Source organism: Necator americanus, chromosome II (genome assembly GCF_031761385.1).
Source record: "Necator americanus strain Aroian chromosome II, whole genome shotgun sequence".
Lineage (NCBI taxonomy): Eukaryota > Metazoa > Nematoda > Chromadorea > Rhabditida > Ancylostomatidae > Necator > Necator americanus.
The window spans coordinates 15,315,020-15,334,211 of record NC_087372.1 but is presented as its reverse complement, the minus strand read 5'-3'; the positions used below and the strand labels follow the sequence as shown (position 1 = coordinate 15,334,211).

The 19,192-nt window shown below is 39.9% G+C and overlaps 1 protein-coding gene across 3 annotated transcripts; it reads left to right on the top strand.

Moving 5' to 3' along the window:
* Nucleotides 1-16,610: 16,610 nt before the first annotated feature.
* On the top strand, nucleotides 16,611-18,067 carry RB195_017935 (uncharacterized protein; the record flags this gene model as incomplete). Of its 3 annotated transcripts, none has more annotated exons than XM_064185144.1 (4): nucleotides 16,611-16,735; nucleotides 16,932-16,978; nucleotides 17,431-17,531; nucleotides 17,936-18,067. In XM_064185144.1, the coding sequence occupies 4 exons, from the start codon at nucleotides 16,611-16,613 to the stop codon at nucleotides 18,065-18,067; spliced, it is 405 nt and encodes a 134-aa protein (XP_064041024.1). The 3 variants fall into 3 exon arrangements, with proteins under 3 accessions (XP_064041024.1, XP_064041025.1, XP_064041026.1); XM_064185145.1 differs by having other exon boundaries at nucleotides 17,986-18,057; XM_064185143.1 differs by having other exon boundaries at nucleotides 17,926-18,057.
* Between the last annotated feature and the right edge of the window lie 1,125 nt (nucleotides 18,068-19,192).

Here is a 19,192-nt window from a genome sequence, read left to right as displayed (position 1 = left end):
TGTTACCAAAACCATAGGTAGTACGGTCGAATTAAAACCACGTGCAGTCTGGTGCCTTGTGCAAGTGGCTACTCAGGAAATTGGACAGGTGCGATCGAGGTGGGACCTTCATTGGCTCCTCTCACCTCAGCAGTCCTAGTTAAACTAACGATTGTCCCGCGTCACTCGCAACCGCTGGCTCCGCCATATTAAGATTGGCCAGCATTTTGGCCCACATCAAATTAATGTTATCTATTATCAATACACATGGTTGAACTTGTTAACTGATTTAATTGCCTGAGTTTGTTGTCTAATTAGAACTATCCCCAAAGTTATCATTTTTCATCCTCTACGGTCCGAGATTTACTCCGATGCGCACAGGCCATTTAATAGCCATATACTTCATTTTAAAGTCAGTCGGATTTGAAATCGTGCAGGTCATTTCTCAGAGACTGATTTGAAGCTTAAGAAAAGCTTAGGCGATGCTTTGGAGGACGTCTGGAAGATTCACTGCTGGCGGCTGAACGTCCACTTACTACAGACGCTTGCGTGACTCATATCCCACTCTTCTGACTTGTACTTTCGAAAAAAAACCTCACTTGCATATAAAGTGTCGGACCTGTACCCGTTTGTCGTTCAGTTCATAGTCGCACTCAACGGCAACGACGTACTTCCCACCCAACGCATCGTTCAGTGTAATGGTGCACGTGAATTTGTACAGGTTCTGGAGCAATTCGATAAAGTTACAAAAGTCCTCAGCGGACTACTTTGACTTGCTACGTATTCCATGTGTAGACCAGTTGCTGTGGAAGGCACTGAACTCACAACGATGCAAAAACACATCTTCAGGGACGTTTACGTACACATTTTCCGCAGCAACATTTTCGCTCCTCATCATCTCTTCGTCTCTTCACCGTCACTTTGAGGTCTACAGTGTTCGCAGACGCAAATAAAGACTATGTGGAAGATTATCTGCTGCAATTTGGTTTCTTTCATCCCAGAGTAAACAATTCCAGGTTACATAGTTATTAAAATTCACATAAAACCACAAATGAGTATAGCATAGTGTTAAAAGGTCACAATTACGTCAGCAGAGTCAATGGTTCGACACCCCCTAAAACCAACCAAGCTCTCAACCTTCACTGATTGATAAGTTGGGGTCAGAATTGTTGGGAAGGGTCAACATGAGATAAAGGACACTCTTCTGACAATCCCTTTTCTATTCCTACCATTCTGGAAAATGCTAAGAAGCTTTAAATCACAGTTAATCATCCATTAGTTGGTATTCAAAACTATCAAATAGTATAAAAAAATTTTGGAAATGAAGTTTTTTGAAAAAGTAATACGTACGCTTCAATCTAATACCCTAATCTACTTTGAAACAAATTATTCCGACTGCCACTAATTTCTGAACATTCTAACCTCAGTTTAGTTTTCTTTTCGATCCTATAAGTTTTCGTTAGAAATATCAAATCATTTGAAGAAAAACAAAAATTTCGAGAAGTTACGATGAGGTGCGGAAGCACTTTAATTGTTCGCAAACAGTAATTTTCCAATTACTTTTAGGAACTAGAGCTAATTTTCCCGAGACGATTTCAACAATTCCGCTTTGATCGAAAAAGTATCCTTCTCCGATCATTTCTGATTATCTAAGAAATAAGACTTAAAAATTCTTTGCATATCGCTAGATTCGCTCTGTTATGAGCTAGTTGAAAGCGAATTTATTTTCCGTGGGATGTTATACCTAGAAATTTTTTTTACTCGTATCTTTGGTCTTGATTTTCCGCCATTCTTTTTTCCGCAAGAATTGCAGAAGAAATCTGTCTTTTGACATGAAATTAGAAAATTGTGCCAATATTTCCCTTAAATTGTCAGAAAAGATTCATTCGATCAGTAGTTGAAGGGATGGTGTCACGAAATTGACGCAGTTAGGAAACCAGTGGGGAATTTTGGGCTCAGGATGTATATTACGGGTATGGTCGTGCCCCTCTCGATCCCCCTAATCCATCTGAGAAACGACGCTTGTTCCTAGGAGGTGCGTTAGAATGCGGAACTGTTGCGTACGCGCCGCATCCACGAGCGAGCGGTCTAAGATCTGTGGGGTCCCCTTACCAGCCTGTTCAAGGGAAACCAGTGGATAACCTGCAGACCGAATCAGACAGTATGCTATTGTAGAGCGTTTTCACGTACTTTCTGGGGACAAATGCGGTTCCCACGCCATTTTCAAGGGCGATTGGGGGTGGGGTTTGAACCGAGTCACCTCTACATCCCGAATTCTGTACTTGCCCACATAAATCACAACAGCATCAGTTTTCTGATACGCTAAGGAAAGGTTTGTGAAAATCCTTGACATTGGATTTTCTACAGTAGTAGTTTTGCGATATAGCTTGCAATTAAATACTACTACTACTATTATAGCGAAAGCGACAAAGTTCCCGTGCAAGTCACTGAAACAGATCGATCCAGATTAATTATTCGCATGATCAGCCAACTCGACAAAGCAACTGTTGACATCCATTCGATTAAGGAAATGGAACAGAGTAGAACGGATTTTATTATAAGTAAAGTGCACAGCTGCTCTTATGCTTGTTTTAACCTCAGATCTACTTCACGCAGCTTTAATTAATCAGTTCTGTGGATCGTCGGGTGAACAAGGGTAATAGCCTGGTGCTCCTCATCTATCTTTTCTCTGAATTCGTGAAGGAACTTCCACTTTTCGCTGTGAGACTTGCAAACTAGGTCCTGAACCCTAGCTGACACCCTTTAAATCATGAGGTTTGTGGCTATTTTCGCTGTAATTACTGGATTGCTCTATAACTGATCCTTCTAAACATTTTCACATCTCTATATAAATTGATATGCATTAACAGCAAACAAAAAATAATACAAACATTGGTCGAATCCATGAAAGCGTTGAGCCGAATTACCCTACTAGCCAGCGCTACACGTAAAAGACTGCAGGAGCGCAGGCGTTATTTGACAGATTCCGTGCATGGATTGTGATCGCGAATGCACCAGGTGGATGGGGACGATCTCCATGCGTTCGTATCACATGACATTCACGCGGTTGTAGATCACGTCCACCTTCCGCGAGTATCCACTGTGCACAAGTAATTGGAATCTGACTAAGTGACTAATATTACGACGGAAAATAACACTGGAATATAGTGGTGCAATACCAATATAGTAGTTGTACAATAAGTAAGTGCTAGCAGATAATCAAAGTGAGTTATAGAATATTTCCCTAGAAAAGAAGAAAGTGAAACCGTCGACGGCCGGAACTCTTCTGGAGCGTTTAGGATCCGTTACAAAAGCCTAGGAATCAACTCCAACAAAAAAAGCATCTAAGAAAAACGCAAGAACTTGGGTCTTACCTATGTAAGTTGCTTTAATCTGAGAAATCTACGCTTGTGTGAACATTGTTCGTGTACTCTAATTGCTGATCAAAGAGCGTTAGATGAGTGATTGATGAACGCGATTTCCATCTGAGTTGTTGGCGATGTTTGGTCAGGTGGATTGTACTTCAAATCGTCGCAGTGCATGTTTTCGAAAGGGAAGTTCAGACGGAAAAACACCAGTCACGAGTACTTGTCTAATACCATCATTTAAACCAGAACAAATAGGCGAGAATGGTAATCCAAACAAGAATCGACGGCTACGCTCATATTGTTTGTTAATTAACAATTATCTCCGAGCGTTTTTGTTTTCAATTTAATATTTTATTTTATTTTTAGTAATTAATAAAAAAACACCATCAGCAATCGATAGTAAACAATAATGGAGCGAAGAAGGAAAATAAAGGAATGTATGCAATCACAATTAGTTTCAGATGTTTTTGTTTTTGTCAATCATTAAAAAAATAAAAAAAAAAAACATCGTCAGCATGCGATAACAATAACGTACAACTTTTCTCGTACTCGTTTTCTTAAACTCGAAAACTTCTCGTTGGTGAAAAAATATGCTCAACTGTTCGAAATTCCGGAGAACATAAAGTCACTGAGGCCAAACTGACCATTTTTCACCACATCATGGGCCAGCAAACTTCGGAAATCCTTTTTATGTAAATTTTCATCCTAAACATGTGTGAAAATCATTGCCATAGGAATGTCGCCAGTTAACACTAATGCTTCATCACTATTGTAAACATTTTTTCATTAAATTAAGATGCTTAATGAGATCTCCTTATCTAGCCTTCCTCTACAATTTCCACAGATTGTATCACCTTAAAATTATTTTGCATAGATTATTATATTATCATATATCATGTTTTATATCGTATGTCATATTTTGTTAGAGAGGTTCTATAATAAAGAATAAAATATCTCATGAATTTTCTTCATGAAAATGAAAATGCTAGGTGTAAATAAATTAGTTGAATACTGCTTTAGCAAAAAAAACTGCTACGAATGCAAGGAGCTTGCTTCCAAATGCTTAAACTGCTTAAAATTGAAACATTGCTGACCCGAACCAGGAAGGAGAGCAGAAAATGTTCATAGGAAAATAGTCATAGAAAATAGTCACTATCACTTCGAGTTTTCGAAAATCTACACTAGTGATAGCTGTTTTGGCCCTTTTCTTCCTACAGTATTGTCCCGCCACATCACTTAAATAAAACTCTGTAGAAATAATTTTTTCTAAACTGCGAATTCTGCGACTAAACGTTGTGAAACCAGTGAAAGAAATATTCTTGAGAGTTTGAACCCAAAACCAACTGGCTGAAATGGCTCGTCGATTGAGTATGGTGCTCTGTTGGTCTGCTGGAAGAAGTTTTTGACGGTGTAGACCGCAAACGTACTTCTTTTACCCATTTCCTAAGAGAGAAGTGAAATAACCCAAAATAAATTTTAGCTAAATTCTTAAGGCTACAATTAATGGACTGGGACGTAATTAAGGTTATATGTGAAATCACATCTGTGCAATGTTGTACTTTTTCCAACTTACACACAGCTCGGACTAATACAAATATAAAAAAATAAAAGTGCAATAGGATTTGAATGCTAATGAGCGGCAGTTTGTTATCGACAACAACAAACTATTTATTTCCCGAGGGAACCATCGATTCTCTTAAAGGCCTCTGTTACTTCATTTACAGAAAACTACTTCTAACTTAAAAGAAAAATCAAGCAAAAAGACGTAACCTTGCTTCTTTCATTATGAACGACTAAAAGCAAACGTTCTACTAGAGCTTCACAAAAAACCAGTCGTCAAATTTTCATTTTTTTCCGATATGCTCACTGTCCATGTGGTTTTTTTCCTTCCGCCGTCTTCCTTTCAATCATTTGTAGTACTTCAGAATATGATGGGAGGGAACTGAAGATATTCACGGAAAAACATTCGTTGGCTTTTTCGTTGGAGCTAAAAGGGTGTTATTCTTTCACTTTTCTTTCCTTTCGTTGATTCCATTTGTTCCATCCAGGATGAAACTTCTGATCAGACAAAATGATTCCCACTCAAATTCAATGCAAAAACCTTGATAATGAAAAGTCTGTAAATAAATGAATAATATGCATAGGTGGGTGGTATACAAATGAAAGACATGGATGTGTATGAATGAGGAAGCAAAATATATCGTCGTACACAGAGAAATGCACACACGCTTACGCAAAAAAAAAGAAAAAACTGCTGAGCGATTAATTTCCGACCGTCGGCTGCAAACTAGCGAGGTATCAGTAATGATAAAGAGGGGGCTGAAAGAACTTGTGGGGGCGGGGATTTTTGTTCATTTTTGCTTTTTCGGTACATAGCTTATTACAGTATCTTCTGGCCCAAACCTTCAATGTTCCCTATTAGCAATTTCAGAACAGCTTTACTGAAAAAATCGTATTTTCACTTCTTTGTTCAGCAAAAAAGACGTGGTGCTCTTAGATTTTCGTTATAAATATGTATGACTAATATTTGTTGTTTATAAATATCGCATGGTTTAGTTTTTTAGTTCACAGAGAAGAAGTTGCGCAAAGCTGCAGGGAAGTATGAGGCTTGCTCAGTCCTTTTACATCTACGCACCGACACTACAGCAAGACATAAATACATCTGACTCTTAATGACTTAAGAAACAAGGAACTTGAATTGTAGGGCAATAGTTGGAGCAAATTGTTCCATATGACGAAAATTCGCAAGTTGTAGTAACTAAGGATTTTTCCGACACATGTACAATGTAAGCGGAACGACGTTTTCACATTATTCATCACGCTCCTCTAACCGCTGCACGAAATGCAACACGAGGAGGAACGTTGAAGTGAGCAGAGACGAAACTAAAAACTAAACTAAGAACGGCTGTGTGTTTCATGAAGTTTGGAGGTAGCAGAATACGAAGTTGGCGATGTGGGAAACAGCGCTGTCGATCGAATTCCCCTCCAAGGCACTCAACAACGCGTCACGTATGCGAACGCAGATGCGAACGTACGCATCACGTGTGTAAGCGAGGGTTAGTAAGCTGTTAATGCTACCTCTCCGGTAGGCGCGGGAAGTATTAGAGTGAACTAGGACACTCACGCTCGTGATCTACATCCCTAGCCATAACTTTTCGTAGAGATCGTCAATTTTGTGTTATTCTGCCTCTGAGTTGGAGACACAAGCAGTAGATTGACATATTTTCGGTAACTGAAAGGACACGAACTAGATAGCGTGTCCATAAATCTCATGATATTTCTCGTGGACTCGTAGGAGATTTTTTTGCCAAATACGAAACGACGAAGATTTTATGAGAACTGTGAGTAATTCGAAAATTTATCTGTGTTGACCACAAAATTCTCTAAGAAATGATCCTTGACACGACAGGTAGGGCTATGTGACAGTTATCTATGTACATGTTTGAGCATAGAAATAAATATGGGACCCGAGTCTTCATGAGATGATAGACAGTTTGAAGCAATTCTGCCCCTATTTAATCTTATCCTGATAGCACCTAGTAATATACATACGTAACAGTGAGAAGAGTAATGGTTGGTTCAGGCAATTCCCGAAACATAAATCCGCCAAAGATGTCAGAAGGATTTTCTGTGAACGAAAGCGAACGCTCCTGATGATCATTCTTCTCGAAAGTGTGAAAAAGAGCACATTTTGAACGGTGACAATTTCTATGTAGTTTCGAAAATTTTCATGGGCATCCCAATTTTCAAGACTTGACTAGAGCGAAAACTGTTCGTTGCTCGCTCCATCGATTATCTATAGGATAATCGCCGTAGCACACGCACTGAACTCATCTTTTCCTGAAGGGAATTTTTAAGGATCCACACGATACGATCCTCGGACATATGGATTGAGCACTTATCTACGGAAATCTATCAATTCCCGATCTGATAAAGAGCGATTGCAACTAACAAAAGACAGAAATCATAGATGATCATCTAGAAATAATGTAGAAATAACATGGAAATTTTCTTTCTTTCCGTAAATTCCGTAATTAAAAGAGTTTCCGTAATTTTTTCATACTTGGGGTTAAGCATTTTGTACAAGTTCATATTTGAAAAAAAAATTACTGGAGCTCTTCAATGTCGTCGGATTGAGAGTTTGTAAGGGTTAAGTCTTTAATTTAGTTACTCTTAATTTTTCATTCTCTTGTTTCTTAGAACGTCACAATATATTCGGTGTTACGCAGCTCGATTCAATGCCAGCGCTTCCATTTTTGACCACACTGATGCTGTTGTCAATAATCCGCCATCGAAAGTAACTACAGGAAATCATCTATTTTTCTTCGGTCATATACTGAGGAAACCAGCAGATCGCCTTGTATTCAACGAGTTTTGAGGGGTTCGTCGGATTCAATCAGGAAAAGGCCACCTGGCCGAGAACGGAAGTTCTGGACTGAGGTGGTGAAAAGGCTTGTGGACACTCGGCGTGGAGAAGCAGTTCAGACGGGACGTAGGGTTTCTTTGGATATGGAGTTAGCTAAATTTTATTTTTCACCCTATTTCTCGTATGTGAATGAAAGAAGCCCGTGTCTTCATGCCCTTACTATGCTTACTATCCACTTATGCGTATTTCTGTATTTGTTCCATGCATTTCTATACTGTCTGCTCCACCATTTACTCCTGTACTGCTGCATAAAGCGAAAAAAGCAAAAAAAGCGTGGTATAGACGCTGAATGTGTTGGATCGCTCGAAAGTGACGCGCATTCGACCGGAGCAGGACAAAGGGGAACTGTCAGGGTGAGTACAACCGGAAAAGACTATGGGTCGTGTGTCAAACGGAAAAAACATGCGAGTCGAAAATGGGAAATTGGCACTTCCTGAGAAAGAGAAACAAGTGGTCTAAGAAATTATGAAACATGTAGATGATTTTTGCTGTAGAGCAACGAACAAAGACGTAGAGAAGGACGTTGAGTTCTGTAGACCGCCTACAAACCATGCATGAGTCTCAGATGGGCTCCAAATTTGTAGTATTCTACCTTCGAACTCATTATATTTGGAAACTAATAAAAGTTCTTAGCCATTCCTGGCCACGTATTTTAATTATTTTATTTAATTATTTTTCAACATATTCTAGAGGAGGTGAGAATATTAAGAGAATATTAAATATACAGTGCTTACAATCCACACTGCTGCTGTTTGCATAAAAGATAAAATTATACCATACAATTTGTCATTTTCTAGGGTTTCAGTGAGAAGCAATTTTGGTTTGTCAATAAATCAGCGACAAGAAGTGTAAATATAGCGTAAAATGTCCATAGGCATACGCAGTCTAAAATGGCCAACATCTATAAAAAGAGAGCAAAGTACTAGTATAAACGCAAAGAAGAGACGGAAGAAAATCTAAGAGATAACACAATTCGAAACCTGAAGTAAAAGTAAGCCTTTACCATCTATCGATTTGTAACCAAATTTTTGTTACTTGAAAGTCATTTGTAATGCAGAAGAGAAAATCTCTTTTCCAGAAAATTCCTGCGAACTTTGTCACAGGGGGAGAAATGCAAACATGCTATTCTTGCTACTGCAATGGCCTTGGTTTGTGTGCGATTCAAATTCTCGTACTTTAAGTAAACGCTGTTATCGTAAGAGCTCTTAAAATCTTGCACCTTACAATCGTTAACGACCTTCTTACAGGCTGAAGTTTTAATGCGATGACTCGATTCATTAACATCGGACTAAGACCAGATTTAGAATCGTAAGGCAGACACCCACTCAAAAAATTTATTTCGTTTTCACATTTCAATTGAAAATTTGAAGATGTGTATTTTGTGAGGTTTAATGTCCTGTATTAATTCTTATATGCACCGCAAAACAACATTGAATCAATTCCAAAAAAAAAAACGTTTACTCCAAAAAGACCACCAGAGACATAAAAATTCTTGGCAACTAGAAAATAATCTGATGTCTCACCAAGAAAGACATGCTAAGGACAGCGTTTGAAGCAATTTTTGGATGTTCGCAATAACAATGAAATCCAATTCAAGTGCTCTCACTTCATTACTCGCACGTACTTAAAAGTTGTTGCTTAAAAGTCGAGTAAAATGATCAGTCTGGTAAACTTGAGCCATCCCATCCGTGGATTTGTGAAGAGTGCTTCACGTTTCGATCTGGCGACTTGCGAAGAACATTTTGAACTCTTCCCTCTAGTGGAAAGAATTCAACATTGAAAATCGGAGGAGCTCTGAGAAACAGACGATTTTTTTCGCTAAATTGTAGAATTTGCTTCAAAATTTAGGAACAACAACATTTTTTGTAACACTAAAACCTTCTATAAAGAAGAGATTGAGGTGTTAGGTTCCAAAAACCTACGGATGAGTGAACCATTCTAATGTTCTAGGGATTACTATTCAATGGAAACTTCTGAAGACATGGAGATATTAATTCCTACGCCAAGTTTACTAGTGGGCAAACGAATGCTTTTCTTTGGAGAGAGCGAACTGAAATAATCCCGGCAAAGCTTGCAACCATCCAGAATTTTTCCTGAACACGACTCCAGTGAGGATTACAGTGAATGAAGTAGGGGAATCTATCCGGAAACTGTAAAAGTGAAAGGAGCGAAGGGAACGCCGCCTCACGACAAGGAAGGAAGGAGATGCTATGGCGGAAAGCTTGTAGCGCACGCATTACGCAACTATGGTGAAACATCGTACTCAAACCGGATCAGCGATCTGCTCGTTCAGATACTACGAAACCTGAACCAAGGCAACAGTCGTTTTCGTGCGCGGCTCGGTTATCAGCTTCTGACCTCCACGACAAACGATGATTTATTTACTCAGTAGTCTTCTCGTAGAAGTTTCCATACACAAAACCAAAGCTGTGGAGTTACAATCAGGAAAGCTTCACTTTTTCATGCCAATCAAATCAATTTTTCCGTAGAAAAAAATAACACTGATTTTTTTTTGCAACATTATGCTATAGATTGCTTATTTTTGACTGCTTCACTGCTATTTTTCCCCAGAGACTTATATAAAATTCTATCCATGTGATACATTTCCAGAGAACCGTTTATTAGATTTCTATAAAATTTAAGTAAATGAGTATCTTTCAGGATTTTTCTTTTTTTCAAACTAAACATCTATTCTTGAAGAGAATGAACAAAAAATCACAGATGCAAATCTGCCCATTACTGTAGGTCTCGTAATTTTTCTGATGAACCGTAAGCTAACGAATGCCACTAGTCTAGTGTAAGTGCCAAGAACGACCATAAAACCATTAATGTACATTTTGCAGCAAATTAGTCGATGCTGAGAGCTGCGTCCTAATGAAGTGAGAGATGAAGAACAAGATGGTGATGAAGAGGATGCTAAAAGTTCCGGTCCTCCAGGGCGTGGGAGAATAACAGATAAATGCTCGAACATGCTAAAATTATGTCAAAGAGAGGGAAGAGAGGAAAAAAGTTATTAAAGACCTAAACGGAGCAAAAGATCTAGTCGTTAGATTTATGAGAAAGTTCTTGGTGCTTCAAATGCGGCATTTAGGTTTTCAATTCCTTTTCTCCACTCTCTGCTCTCTTTATATTTAGTTTACTATTTTAAATTGAATCAAAAATCGAGCAGAACGCAGGAAACTCTGCAACAGCAACACACAGAAAGAAGTCAGTTTGAACAGAATTTACCCAAATAAAGAAATACTTCCATTTACAATTTTAAATTCTGAATTTTAAAATTAATTTTTCAAATTCTGCACGGAAAATGGCACAGAAGAAATCTCATCCCAGGTCGAAGTAGCAAGATCGACGAAAAGAATTTTGGGATTTCGTAGAACAAATCAGAGAAATCATACATAGTCATCCGTTGATTTATTTGATTTAAACTCACGTGTACAACTAATGGAAATGGGAGAATGATGGAAATAGCAAGCGAGCAGTCAACATTATCTTAACGAAAAAAACATCTAGACAATTAACTTCCTCGCTAATTAAATGTAATGCTCAATCCACTTAGGCTTCGAATTCTATAAAAGTCCCGCTTTTCTGGACTTCTTTATTTGAAGTTTTTAAAAATTGGAGTATAGAAATTTCGATGGTAACTGAAAAATAGAAATGGAAACGAAGTGTATAGCTTAGTAAAACGTCGATTTTCTCCAAATTTGTTAGGAGGCACCAGTGCCATGAGCAATAAGAAGGCATGTGGAGGAAAATATAGACGAGTTCAGTTTCTTGTGTTGTTTGGACAGTCTTTTTATTTCAGTCGTCTTAGTAGTGAAATGATAAACCTGAGTGAAGCCTCCTTCTGTCTAGAAATTTCTAGGAGTAGCATAATTAGTGCAGCAGGGACAGAAGAGAAACTGGTTGTCAAACTTTTACCCACTATCTAAAATGGTACATGCGTCTCGTTCGATTTCTTGGCTACTTCTCGAATATGCATAGACAGGCACAAAGGTCGGCAAAAGGAAGTCGCAGTTCTACCGTGAAGGACTGGATGGATGAATAGATAGGAAACAAATCATTTTAAAAAAGTACAAAGCAATACATTGCGGAAAACTTCACCAATTTTTTTCTTGCTGTACTATGCTACATTGCGGAAAACGCAATGTAGCATAGTACAGCGAGAAAAAAATTGGTGCAACCTTCACAACATTGTATTAATTAAGTGTAGAGGGTCACCGTTAGAATGCGGCCCAGGAATGTTCCATGCAAAAAAAAAGTTACTCACTTTAGCCATTATACGAAGACAACAAAAAATACTATAGTGTTATAAATCATTTAAAATATGCTTGCTGAAAACTTCCATTATATATACATATAAAACCGTGTTCCTCTATTGCCTGCTCGATCCTCGCTCTGAAGGGCAAGCGTGCTGCCAACTGATCGCAGGTCGTGACCGTAAACTTTGCCACGAAGCGTTGCCGCAAGGATTGACGTTGTTACCCTTGGACTTGTTCGCTTGTCTCTAGACCACACCACACATAGTAGCCTAATGGCTTGACTGGTTGAAAGCCAATTTTTAAATTCAAATTCAGTTCAAATTTTTTAAAGAGTACTCTTTTGGTTTCGATTTTGGGTGTAGCATCTTAGGGAATGATGACTTATTCTGGATGAGGCATTTGAGAGGATATATCACAAATGATCTGACTTTCCAGGCTCTGACGAAGGCGACGACGCCGAAACGTTAGCCGTAATAAAGTTTGTTAACAATCTCCGCTGTTGCTAAATTGACTATCGACAATTTGCAATATTTATGCCAAGATTCAAGGAAAATCGAACTTTTGCACTATCCATAATCACCGCTCTTCAATCGTACTCCATGTTTGGCTTGACGAGGTGAAGATATAATAGCCTCACTGATGTGTTTAGCTAACTTTGCCATTTGCCGCTGAATTCAGGTACAGACAAAACTTCGTATACAATTCTATCCGAATTCTCACAGGGCACCCTGTGCATTTGCAGAGTCTCTTCCTGTGTTTTATAAAACATGAGCAGTTCATAAACATAAGTCAGGTCTCTTTCTCTAATCTCTGATATTGCTGGACCTAAAAAACAGAAGAGAAAATATATAATTAAAATGCTTTGTTACAGGATGTTATGTGGGACTTTTGAGGTCAATCATCATCTGTGCGGGGGATCCAACCGACCGTATTTCATTGCTCCTCACGGAAATTGTAGGCCAACTGTTAGCAATGGTGCCGTGACACATAACAAACACCAAACATTTCTTTGAACAGTTGCAGAACTGCAACTTCGGTAAGGGTTGTGCAGTAAAGCCGGCCTTTTCCACGGCTCTGAAAAATCATGACGCGACGCGACTATCGAGTCATCATGCTTTACGAATTTAAATTGGGACAGTGCGCGGCAGAAGCATCTCGTAACCTTAGCAGGGCTTTTGGGTCAGACTGTCTTTGAGAACGAACAGTGGAGCTCTGGTTTTAAAAAGATCGCTTCTAGCGATTTTGATCTCGAAGGAAAACCGGGTCGTGGTCGCAGGACATCGCTTGATAATGAAAATCTGGAGAGAGCAGTGGAAGCAAGTCCGGAGACTAACACACGAATGTTAGCAAAAGACCTAGGCGTACATCATATTACAGTAGTTAGACATTTGGCGGAAATTGGCTAGGTGAAGAAGATGTCAGAGAGGGCGCCCCACGAGCTAACCGAGGAGCAGCGTCTGGCACGTTACGGCACGTGTTCTAACCTTTTGACTCGATTAAAAAGTTTCGTAGTGGTATTATAACTGTAGATGAAAAGTGGGTTCTTTACGATAATAAGAAACGTGGGTTTGTGTGGGTGGATAAGGATGCCCCTCCAAACACTTTTCCTAAACCCGATCTTCACCCCAAAAAGTCATGCTTACAGTTTGGTGGTGTAAGGGTTGAATCCACTACAGCTTCATGTAACCAGGCCAGGCAATTACAGCGGAGTCTTACTGCTGTGATTTAGAGAATATGTATGAGAAGTTGCAAAAATTGTGGCCGGCAGTGGTGAATAGAGGAGGGCTGATTCCGCTGCAAGAAACGCAAAACCACATACCGCACAAATCATCCGGCAAAAATTAACCATTTGGGTATAGAAGTTCTCCTTCCCCCACTGTATTCCACAGACTTTTTCCCACAGATTATCACTTTTTTCGAGCTCTTGATTCACATTTTCACTAGTTCGGACGATGTTGAAAGTGCTTTCCATAATTTTGTTGATTCGTGTAATCTCAGTTTTCATTCTAAACTCTTAAATTTATTACCAGTTCTTTGAAAAGATGCGTAGATTCTGATATTTTTATTTTGATTAATAAAGTTGCGTTTAAGCTGAGTTATAGCAATTTGAAGTATGCAGTCCGTTTCCAAAATTAATTACGCGCCAACCATAGAAGAGAGGCACTTGAACTAGCAGACCTACCACTCATATGTTGTCGTTATATCGATGACTACTGCATCGTAAGCCCACACAATCCAAATTCGACGCTTGCCTTAATCTTCTTAAACAGCAACTACAATATATCAAATCTACGCGATCACTTGGTGGTTGGTTTAATTAAGTTTCTAATTGATTCTTCTAATTTTTAATTAATTCACTCAGGGGAACTATCAAATGGAATGACAAAAATAGGACGAATAAGTACCGCAGGGCTGAGAAAATCTCACTACACGTCACTTCTGCCATTTAAGATCAGTAAAAGATCGTCGTTTGGAACTGCCTCCGAGATAAGCTCTGATGAATTTGAACGGAAGGTATCAGCACAATTAGCGAATGACATCGTAAGAAATAACGGAGATGAGATGCGCAGAAGAACGAACGCGGTTGCGAAAAGGCCACACTAAGTAAGCGAGGAAGCTCACACCTTGTTCACCTTTCATCTTCGACGAAATGAGCGCTGAAAGTTTATTTTGTTCGATGCGAGGTCAACCACCAAGTGGTGTGACTTTGGTGAATATACCTCATGTTGACGTCGAGAACTTCGCAACAGGTTTTATAGGAAGCACGGCATATCTAAGCAGTGCGTTATTTGTCCGAGCGGTAGAATAAGGGACTGCGTTAAAACCAGAGTGATATAGCGAATCCGAGTGTTTGAGGTGCAGTGAGCCATATATTAGCGAAACAGGACGTGAAGTGAGTTTAAGAATCACGGAACATCTAGGCAATGAAAAAAGAAGAGATCGAACATCGGCGCTCAGAAAACATCGGCCTGAATAACACAATGCTAGTGACTTTAATGAGGTATGCAAAATACTGGCACGTGAGATTGAAATCAAAGGCAGAAAGTGTTAGAAGCATTCTGGGAGAAGTTCAAGCATGAGCAACTGAGGCGAATGTTTGACGAACACCTTTAGCTTCTTACCGTTCTTATCATTGTGTAAGTTAGAGATCACATGCAATTCCTAACCCAATCACCACTTTGGGTGAAGATGCACCACACACAACTGCAGCGAGTGTCAACGTAGCTGCTAATAATCTTCGGTAACGGTGGATGACCTGCGACGGCCTCATCTGAAGAAGTATTCTTAACAAACTTAAGTTACTGTCATCAGAGTACCCAAGGAGAGATAAGATACTTAATTTTTCTAATTGCAGATAGATCGGCAACCTCAGACGTGCGAAGAAGGCGGTGGTGTCGGTACTTCTAGCCAGAAAGCATAATGAAAATCGCACCTAAGAATCTGTGAGGCACAGTATTTGAAATCTCTATTTCTATACAGGAATTGCCCGGGTTCAAGGACAAGATAACATGGAACTTATTGCAGAAAAGATAGTTAAGGATGTTGGAAGCACTCTGTCTGTGGTCGCTGCACAGCACGCACATCTGCCCCACCCGTCAGTAATTGCTGCTCACAATGATCCAGTCATTGCTAACCTTCAAACATTTATCCAACTCAAAATTCACGCCTTCCGCGTTCACGGACTCATAGAAGCTCAGTCAGAGGTTGAATAAAGACAAGTCGAGCGTGTGTGCTATCCATCTACGTTGACTGACCACACAGAACTGGTTTAGATAGCGGCTATGTTAAATGACGACCGGACATGAACAAGTAGGCGAATCAGTGACTATTTCTGGGCGAACTGCTGCTGAACGCATAGACAACGGCACAAATCAAAGAGAGGGACTGTCGTTGTCCATCTCCGTTCGTGCTTCGAAGGCGTAAACTCGTTCTATTACGCATAGCTGCATCTTTTTGCATCTTCACAACAACACCTTATCTGATTCTACAAACAGCACTTGGCTCGATGCTGCAAAAGCTGTTTATTACAGTAGTCAACAGAATGTTCCTGAATGAATTTTTCGAAAAGTGGAAGTTAAAGGGAAGACTTGAATAAATCTCCACTACTGCAACGGTTCTGCAGTACAGCCCACCCATGAGTTCTAATTTTGAATTAGTTGCTATAACATTCCCTCATAGGATCATCCACATGTTGTCCTAAAGTTTGTAAATCGCAAATATCTCGTCGTAAAATCATATCTGATACTTTTGGATTAGCTGTACTCAGATACAGTGAAAAAGTAATCACAAACCTCTGTTTATTCACTTTCCCGCTAAGAACTTAAGGTAGTTTTCACAGCATCATTCCCCATCAAAGGTCATTTAGTCCTTCATAAGTGAGTTGAAATCTTCGTTTACCCTTGCTTTTTGAACTTGCTCTGCGAGAGCCAAAATCTCCAATTATCCCTATTCTCCGTCATAACATCATCTCCAAACTGAAGGGCTCAAAAGAAATGATAACCGCCATCGAAAACGGCTTGCTACGTTGGAAATAAACAAGTAACATCTAGTTCCGTAGCATTTCTCGACAAGGCGGTGATGTCGCGCGAAGGACTCGGTGACGACGGCGGATACGAAGCGCTTGGACCGGGAAGCGCTGAAGCTACTCCTAAGCAGCCTGCGAAGACACCAGGAGCAACCACACTTGGACAGTTTGCGTTACGGTCCGTTCTAGAGCAGCTTTCTCTCATTTTCATCAATTCAGATTTCTCTCCTGTTACATGCCAGAATAACAATTATGTGTAGCTTAAAATCCTATGACTTGGCAAGAATATTTGAGATTTCCAGTTCTGCTTCAGATCACCTATAAAGCAAAATTTTTACTTTATTTCGAACATTACTGTTATGCGTCCGATTCAGGCCTGGAGATGATGTTGATCTGAGCTCTGAGCGTGGTGGTCCAGAAGGTTCGTTTACAGTTTCACTCATTGATTCGAGTAAATATGGATGGGATTCCACAGCAACAAAAGAGTTTAACAGTAAAATAATTAAATGCTATCAGTTGGTTTTAGAGGTAAGAGGCATATAGGCGATCCACACGGCAGACGTTCATTTAAAAAAAATACGATGAAAGAACACTGCTGCAAGAATAAAAAGAAACATAAGTTTAGCAATAAAACAACAAGCTTCATCGTAGTTAGGCGCCTGAAGTAGGAAGATAAAGATTCTAGGTTCTAAGGTTCTAAGGTAGATATATTGGTGGTATTGCAAGTAGTATTACCAGCATTATAAGTTCAGAAACTCTGTTATCACCGCTTAATTATCGAACGGGTATTTCCTTTCTTCTTGCTGTTGATTAAATTTTGGAATGTGTGACGTCTTTTGCCAAACCGAAGCGTCAGAGGACGATGTTTTGCAGACAAGGGACCAAAAAAGTCGAAAGAAAAAGCTGAAAGGGAGAAGAGATTGGAGGTACCGCTGAAGTCGATCGTTCTGGATATCAAGCCGTATAAGGAACCAGTAAGTTTATTTAAGGCGACCACTCACGAATCGGGTGCTACTGGTTTCCGGTGGGTTATGCCTAGATTCCCCATAATCTACGGGGCCGTAGATTATGGGGAAGAGGGTGATTCCGTCCACTTCTTCCTAAAAGCCTTAAAAAAAACAGACCGGAAGATGAGGCTTCGAGCGTTCGGGGCGCTGTCTACGAAGAGTTGTATTGGAGCGCGCCATCCTTGTGCACGCCCCGCATCTTCCGGGCAGTTTTAACGGCAATTAGCAAGAAATGGGCGGAATCACCCTCCTCCCCACACTCTATGAACTTGTATAGGCATAACCCACGTGAAACCCGTACCGCCCCAGATTCGTGGGGTGATACCTTTAAGTAGCAAAAGAGGAACGATAGCACTGATAGAAATTTGCAGACAATGCTGAAAATTTGTCACACAGTAACACTCATCCTGCTCGTGTTCAGCTTCGTATTAATGGCGTTAACGGTCGTGCAGTTTGTCGATATCTTTGTTTGGCTGCCTATGTTATTGGGTGAAAATGATTGACGCTCTTTGTCTATACGAAGAATTTAAGGGGTTATGATCAATTTCGTATCTACCTGACATATAATTTTATACATAGAAATGCTCAATAAAATGTTTTACGCTACGTTGATTTGGAAGAAATCACATTGAGTACAGTAAGATCCATCTTAGCTGAAACGTTAAGGAGCGACGCACGCAACATAAGTGCCCTGTATGCTGGGCCCCGCCGTCCCACCCGTTGGATAATACCGGTGAGAGGGATGAAATCTCATGTTGCTGATTCTAGGCCAAGGCGCAACTCGCCATAGAGGCTGTGTCAGACTTTACTCATACAACACGAGCAAGGTGTCCTCAGGAGATCACCTGCACGCCCTTCTCGTAGTTGCAGGTCACGTTTGGACCAGATCTCGTGAGCATCGACGAGATGGGATGGATGGAAGCCAAAGGAGCTAACACCTTCTACATTTCGTGTCGGAAACATTTCTTTACGAATGACAAGTGTACAGTAATTGATTTGTTGAATGTCGCCCCTTGTATTCTTGATCTCTTGCAAGGCAATCGCGTAGAATTTGATGCCACCTGCAACTACGAGAAAGGTGATCTCCTGAGGACACCTTGCTCGTGTTGTATGAGTAAAGTCTGACACAGTCTCTAGCGAGTTGTGCCTTGGCCTAGAATCAGCAACATGAGATTTTATCCCTCTCACCAGTATCATCCAACGGGTGGGACGGCGGGGCCCAGCATACAGGGCACTTATGTTGTGTGCGTGCTGAAGATTAAGAAAATTGTTAATTTTTAACTGTTATCGAACCTCGCTATGTCAACCTTATCTTGCACCATAGATAGTCTCCGATACGTATGGATTAGCTGCTTTCTTCCAATATGTTTTACTGAGACGGTGTGTAATCTTAACAGTCGTTTACTCTTCTCTGGGCTTAGCTTCTTGTTTCGGAAGCTGTCTGAAATAACGAACTGCTTGAGAGACGCTGCCAGCAAAGAAACAAAAAAGCCTATGACTAGCGTCCAGACTGCCGTTATCAGGAATGAGATAACTTGCTTTTTACCACTCAAAAAAAATTAATAATGTGAATAAAATAGAATCATAAAATATAACTTTACTAAAAAGTTCATAGCAAGCCATTTTGA